Source organism: Mya arenaria, chromosome 4 (genome assembly GCF_026914265.1).
Source record: "Mya arenaria isolate MELC-2E11 chromosome 4, ASM2691426v1".
NCBI lineage: Eukaryota > Metazoa > Mollusca > Bivalvia > Myida > Myidae > Mya > Mya arenaria.
Window position 1 is genome coordinate 17806543 of NC_069125.1, and position 7745 is coordinate 17814287.

The following is a 7745-nucleotide window of genomic DNA, read 5'->3' on the forward strand; positions in this document are numbered from 1 at the left end:
ATTATTTGTTCTTGTTCTTGTTGTCATTTGGGCATCTTGCCTTGTGCCCCTTTACAGGGTTTATGTTTGAATGTTTGGCTATTCGTCTTGTCCCTGTAGTTTTCATAGTATTATAGTACAAGGTGCAATTAAGCTTCCTTCTCAATTTTATCGTGATTGTTTTGTTCTGTACATTTACAACTATTTTTCAAGTAAAATTACCATTGTAAATTCTCTGACTAAGCTAAAACGTTATATATCTTGAAAAAAATAATGAAAAAAGGTGGTTTCAAGTAAAGTCTTAAATATTCGTATTAAAAAACTTATTTCACATAGTTTTGAACACAGCTGGGCGTATCCATGTAGTTACTTTTATAAACTTAACGCTCATACCATAGAAGCTCAGTATAGTGACCAATGTTCACTTAAACCTGCCAAACTATGTCAGTGTCCACCATTCAGTGGTATCCTTCAAACCGAATTACATTCTGTTAAACCCAGGTCGGTTGTTTTATCTGCATCTGAAAGCCGTGTTTCAGGAAGTTACGAAGCAAAGATCATTATGTTCCGTTTACGTCAGGTTCCTGTTGTTTGTCGATGATGATATTGACAGTTCAATGTCCACAACTAAATACTTATTTCTAAATGGCTGTTGACTTATCATAATAACTTTTAAAATAAAGTGTTAACTGCTATCTTCCTATGTTAAAAGCAAGATGGTTTTAATTCGCTCCAAACCAGTTTTATAAGGCAAAGGTATCTAAGCTATTTTAAATTTTACATTAAGTATTTTTATAAGTCTTTGATTGAAAATCAACTATACACTCATAATCACACTTTACTAAATGGTTCAATTCACAATTGCAACGTTATGTTACAGTTAAGGAAACATGCCGGCTGTTTCGAGTTCAATGTTTCCCTGTATCAACATATAATTTGGCTTAATACATCAGTTTGGACCGTGATTGTTTCATGAGCGAATAAAGAGAAAACCAAAAAAAAAATATTCAGGTGAAAAAATCCATCACTTATTAGTCCGGATTGGAGACCAAAATTTTTACCAATAAGTAATATAAATGACGTCCATTTGTACGATCGATATCCCGCAAGTAATAAATATCATGAGAGTGTGCGTATTTGAACTATTAAAAACGGAGTGTCATCGAAGGAGCAAGGATGGTGGCTGCACTCTATTTCGGTAATATTTTTCTTTATTTCTTTCTTTTCTTTCTTTCTTTCTTTCTTTCTTTCTTTCTTTCTTTCTTTCTTTCTTTCTTTCTTTCTTTCTTTCTTTCTTTCTTTCTTTCGTTCTTTCGTTCTTTCGTTCTTTCGTTCTTTCTTTCTTTCGTTCTTTCGTTCTTTCTTTCGTTCTTTCGTTCTTTCTTTCGTTCTTTCTTTCGCCTTTCTTTCGTTCATTTATTAATTCCTTTGTTTGTTTATTTATTTATTTTTTATCCTGAAATAATTTTAATACCAATGTGTGTTTTATGATTTTGTGATTTTCATGATTACAAATCTGAATAAGTTATACATTCTACAAATTTGCATTTCAGGCTTAGCGTTACTTCTAGCTTGTTCAACGACACCAACTCTTTCCTTTGACCTTGTTAATGCCAGTGCTCTTGAAACTGACTGACTTATTGACAGGGTACAAGAAAACTATCGGCCCCTCAGTCTTACAGAGGTCGATATTTTGATGGGAGTTCTGCATATTGTGTCTTTGGTAAGGATTAATTCAATAAATATAATGAAATTCCAATCATTCTGTCCTAAATGAGGCATGTTTAAATATTTTCTTATTTAACTTTAAAGCACAATATAGTTCTTTCTGTTATGAAAAGCATGTCAATCTTTAAAAACCTAACGTATTTCAATTTTGAACTTATTGATTTCTTAATAATTATGTAAGTTATGCATGTGTTCTTCGAAATTCTTTCAAATTGAGATGAAATACTGCTATTTCAGGACATTGTTGCACAACAAATTCATTTGGTAGGATATATCTACTGTGTAAGTTTCTGCATTTTTGTGATAGATTCACTTCTGAAGTCTTATTATGATGCATTCTCATTCATGGTCTGAAAAGGCAAGGCAATATTTATTTCATGTTTCAGCTCTTATTACAAAAAATACAGCAATTTTGCGTAAACAAATCACCTACAAAAAACATACAAATCTGATTTTAAATGTTTTTGTGTGTATTGCAAATGAAACATTTAGATAAGATGGCAATTATTGGCATTATATTGTTTAAAACGCATATATATTATGTGAGTTGTCGCCAAGCCGGACAAGTAACCTACTTGTCTCCGGATTCTCCAGTTTTTCCAACAACACATGACCACTCTCTCGCGCAACATCTTTTTTTAATGAACGTTGTTAAATAATTACAATCTAAACTAATTAATTGATACTTGTTTAAAACAACATCCTATACAGACCGAATACGTCTGATATTCGTCTTGATCTGTTACGGCGAGGGCGATACATGTCGATGTAACCCGTTGTGACCCGAATTGTATCACATGGCTTATACCTTAAAGTGACACTCTTATTCAAAATCAATACATACACATGTATAACAAACATTCATTTTGACTGATAAACCTTTAACTACTTTCTAAATAATGCATTTATGGAAAATATTACTTACTGATAACAATATTGTAACCGTGTATTTAATAGCAGAAAGCGCAAAAATATTAAATGATTGGTGAATGCTAAAAGATTTACTGTGATCTACTATAATCTCATAAGGTTACCAGATACCATGTTTGATGCTCATTTCTTTCTAATTATACTCGGTATCCTTTAAAAGAACCGTTGTTTTCGACATTTAGTCATCCTTTTTGGAATATTAAAACAATATTATTAATTGTGGTAAATCTTATTTGGGCGTAATAGTGCATCTTAAATGAAGAGTACCTCAGATTCGGATTTCATGAGGATCAAGCCGACTGAAATCAAAATAGACTAAATTCCACGAGAGTCGAATACGACATTCTGGATCAAAACACAGTACTAATAACCCTTTAATTATATACATTCCTGTTAAAACCACTCTAAAGACGCATGCATTTATAATTAGTGTCATTTTTAATGACCTACTATTTTGTTTTATGACTGCATTTTAGCATCGCACTATGATACTTTTATGTTTAACATCAGAAGAGTGGAATAAGGCCGTGTTTCACTGGAATGGAATATGATCTACCGTATTTTGTATGAGATTTATATTGCTTGTGGATTTAAGATGGGTATATGATAAAGCTGCAAACCATCAGCAAATACAGACATGTACATGTACTGTTCCCTATGTTTCATACATGGACTGATCCTAGACTTTCCTGGAACGCAACGGATTACAGCGACATGTATGATACTCCGATGTCCGTAAAGGACGTTTGGATGCCGCCTATAGTGCTTAGCAACGCGTATGTTGAAGAATGCCGTATCGTTCTTTAGTCAAATTACTTATATTGACGGTATCTATATCTAATATCATCAATATATGTTTTTCACTTCATTTTTTTTTTTATAAAATACGATTTAAATACTCAGAGCATATTTTACCAAACAGAGCGTGCATTGCTGACACGCAATAATTCCTATGCAACTTGAAGTTTTTGGTTTATTTTGTTATTTGTCATTGCTAGGAAACCAAGTTCTTTTCAACAACGGTAAACAACGAAAAAAATGTCGATTCGGTATACAAGAAACAGTTTCGATTTTTTTTTCAATGTTTTATTCGACTTGTTGAATCAATTTTAACTCCTCATCGTTAAAACCCAACAATAAATCCACTCCAAAACACTATTCATAGATGAATGGAATATAACAGAATAGGTCACACTGGATGTTCGACAACGATGGCTGTTGCCTCGCTTTACCGGCCGTCCCCAACAACCTTTTAAAATCCTTGTTTGATTGTTAAGGGTTAATGTACATCTATAACAATTCTCACTTCAGAGCAGATGGAATAAGCTTGTTGAATACGCAAGACGGGATGGACGGCTCGTACCTGTACGCTTATAATACGGGAACTATAGAGTGGTACACATCGACCAACTTTGTTGCACAGTGTCAAATCAACGTTGAGTACTACCCGTTTGATACACAGAACTGTGAAATATTTGTGAGTTTGATAGCTTTTCTAAACTGCGTCGTATTAACAACTGACATAGTTAAGAGCACATTGGTATGTTTACATTTTAATTTTACTATTATTGATAAATGTTGTGACAAGTGTGAGGTTTAGTCAATATTCGTCAACTCATTTACTACCTGAATGATCTCGTGTTTTTTTTTTGTCCGTGTTTAGGCGGTAACCATAACAATAGTTATTAACATTTTATTAATAAAGATATTTAAAGGTTCTTATTATTTGTAATTGTTGAAATTTGATTTGAAGGAATTTTAATGAGTGGGATTAAAAGTTGGCTGACATTTTAATATCTACGTTGCACAAAGGATATCATATAACTGCTGATAACTTCTTGTCCTTTACAATTCTAGATAAGTCCGAGGACAATATACGCCAACGACCTCAATCTGTTCTCTAAATCTCAAACGGTCGAAACTGTTTTATTCGAAGAAAATGGAGAGTGGGACTTGGTTTTCACCAGTGTGCAGAATTACACGTGGTATATTATTGAGGTGAATCTTAACACTATTACCAAAACCCTTCCTTAATGTATTGCTATTGCAAAAAAAACTATTCTCAAGAAATTAATTGATGCACTTAAGGGATTTCTTTGATTTTGGTCATTTTCAAAATCTATATAATAATGCATGCATCTTTGTTTAAGTTTGTAGTGTATGAATTGATGGAACTCTTTTGATGTTGCTACCAATAAAAATACACAAATTGACTGAGCTCAAATACATTGATAATAAAATCATAAAAGAATGCTAAGCGAATTTTGACTTTTACATTTCAGAACAGATGGCAGTGATACTCTCCCAGGAGTCATGTTTAACCTTCGTCTTAAAAGAAAAGTTTCCTAGTACCTGATCAACATGATACTTCCGGTCATTCTTGCCATAGTAGGCAATTTTGTATTTGTACTTCCGGTTGAAAGCGGTGAGAAGAATGGATTTGCATTGACCATTCTATTATCAATGTCGGTCATCATGACAATTGTGTCGGACGCAATTTCGCCGATTTCGCCCCAAACATGCCAGCTGAGTAAGTACTGTTTTCATAACATTCGAATTGCATTGTTTTCATTTTTAATGTTGGGGGGGGGGGGGATGAGGGCTTACTTAGGACATGTCTTGGTGAAATGGTTTGAAATGTTTCGCGAGTTGAGGGAACTTCGTGAGACATATTTTGTAAACTTAGATTTTGTAAGACGTTAGTTTTAAGAAATCCGAACCAAAAATAAGCTTGTTCACTGAAATCCCAAATGGTTGAAGTTTTGATATATTAACGTTGGATAAGAGTGACGTTTGTGGACTTAAACTGGTTTAAACCCCCAGTAAATTTACATTTTACTGGCCGTTCCAAGGCGGAACCTAACAATCCTAGATAAATATGCCTAGTTTTATATATATAGTATGCATGCACTGTGCTCTTTGATGAGTTTTGTGTTGTTCTTCCATGTTTCTTGTTTGTGATTATTTTGTTTTTATGATTTATGTCTTTGGCGTTGACCCAGTGCAATTAAACCGAGTTTATATTAAAACTTTCTGCTACTGAGCTTATTTCTGTAGTTTTTCGCATAAATATTAATGCAACGGATTCCTTAAACAATTCATCCTACTGTGCTCCGGATTTGTTTTGAAAAAAAGAAATTCAACTTAACGAATGGTTTATTACTCCACCAAAGCGGGTAAAGTGATCGTATATATATTGTATAATTATATAATATTTAAAAGAAACATACACACATCAAGATTTAAACCATAAATAACAAGTATTTTCATCCCACATGACAAAAAAAACGCAATAAATTTTCAAATCCAATGTTAAGCTCAAAAACTACGTTTTTGTATCGCGCACACAAACATTTATTACTCGTATCCATACTCTGAAGTCATTTGTATAGCTTGTAACATATATAATATAAATAATATAAAGTTTACATACAATTAAGAGCAATTCATCAATATTGGATGCTAGCTAAAAATATCTTTGACGACAGCATCTAAGAGTCCAAAGGTAGTTGGTTTGATCCTCACCAGTGAAACGTTTTCTTGGCCATTCAAATGAACACATGTTCTGGTTTTTGTCGAGAAAACGACATCAAGAATGATTCATATCAGCTGCATCGAGTTAAAATAAATAAGTATGAATCACGAATGCAAACAATTGGCGAAATTGATATTCGAATATTCAGTTTTTGTTTTCGATCGAATAATCGAGTATAAAATAACCTAAATGAATCTTTTAGAAGTTGTAGTAAACGATTACTATATGCTTAGGTAAAAGCCAGGGTCTTTTTACTATTTTTGTCTTAGGTGGTACCTGGCTAATCCCACAACCGACGGACCCTGTTTTGCCCAAATTAGCCACTGAATTTCATTATTACAGATGACAATATAAGCCTAAACTAACTCGATGGCCGTTTCAATACAAGTAATAGTCAATTTAAGTCGTAAATTTAAATGATCTTAGTGTCATAGTTTCATTACATGTATTTTGCTACATTATTGAAGTGAAATAACACTAGTGTTTCTTATTTACAGGCGTGTATCTTCTCGTGATCATCATCGTATGCTCCTTTGAGACCATACTGACAGTAACGAGTTGCCAGATTCACACCTATGATGCTAAAGGATACCAACCAGGACCAAAAGCACAGAAAATTACAACGTTTCTTGCAAATATTTCGCTATACCGGTATGTCTGTTTACGCAACCTTATTCATCTGCGGATACCCAAGATTGATTTATGTTCTGAAACTCCATTCATCAGAATAAAAATGGGTCGCACGCAGTCATCCGACGATTAACCTCTGTAAGCTAACCGCTTACATTTTTGTCGTCACTTTGGGTCTTGAATTTTCAACTGCAATTCTCGTCACGGTTAGTAAATAGCGAATAGGATTTGTCTTAATTGCTTAACATAATTAAGTACAGCAATTTTGCGTATTTATTATAATATTCTTTTTTTCACCAATGTTTGTATCAGGAGGACCAGCGACCACCCTGTCAATATAGTTTCGCCCAAACACGACAACGTGAATCAAGACATGGAAAAAACAGAAATAACAGAGGCGTGAAAGAGAATGTCCCAGACAAAGGCTGCCCATACAACGACGTAGAAGTTGCGTTTTTAATGGACAGAGTCCTGTTTGGGTTCTTCCTTAGCATGCAGATATTGTTCACACTTGGCTTTTGTATAAATCTCCAAGCCCAGGGAGATACAAGCGGGGGTGGTGTGCAATCACATTAGTCTGTTGTATACTACCTAAATCACGTTGTGATAATTGTTTGATACTCATTGAATTAAAAAAATCAAATATTTTATTGGTGAAACGATTCTCTGGCACGTGTGCTTAATTTCCTGTAAAATTCTTCTGTATACCATGTTTATCTATAGTATTTATGGGGTCTTTAAAAAGCGTATTCTCCTTTTCCAGGCATGGTAATCTAGCAGAACAAATAAATGTAAGAGATTGGTTTGACAAAAAGAGAAATAAAATGGATAAAAAAATCAGAACAGTTCGACAAAAGTTTGAAAAGCGAAACAAGTACATTTAGAATTAGATTACAGAACTTACCCTTTGGTATAAATGTACTCTTTTGAATTGCTGAATCTT

General features: G+C 33.5%; 1 protein-coding gene across 1 annotated transcript; it reads left to right on the plus strand.

Annotated features, from left to right (window-relative positions):
- The first annotated feature begins 3306 nt into the window (after positions 1–3306).
- On the plus strand, positions 3307–4934 carry LOC128230671 (acetylcholine receptor subunit gamma-like). Its single transcript, XM_052943116.1, has 4 exons — positions 3307–3413; positions 3949–4114; positions 4495–4635; positions 4920–4934. The coding sequence occupies exons 1-4, from the start codon at positions 3352–3354 to the stop codon at positions 4932–4934; spliced, it is 384 nt and encodes a 127-aa protein (XP_052799076.1). The 5' UTR covers positions 3307–3351.
- Positions 4935–7745: the final 2811 nt, after the last annotated feature.

What these genes read in the sequence shown, in the direction of transcription:
- LOC128230671 (XM_052943116.1), top strand. Translation starts at nt 3,352, where the DNA reads ATGTATGATACTCCGATGTCCGTAAAGGACGTTTGGATGCCGCCTATA. An exon ending in CCTATAGTGCTTAGCAACGC is followed by an intron (nt 3,414 to 3,948) that starts GTATGTTGAAGA and finishes TTCTCACTTCAG; the next exon opens with AGCAGATGGAATAAGCTTGT. An exon ending in CACAGAACTGTGAAATATTT is followed by an intron (nt 4,115 to 4,494) that starts GTGAGTTTGATA and finishes TTACAATTCTAG; the next exon opens with ATAAGTCCGAGGACAATATA.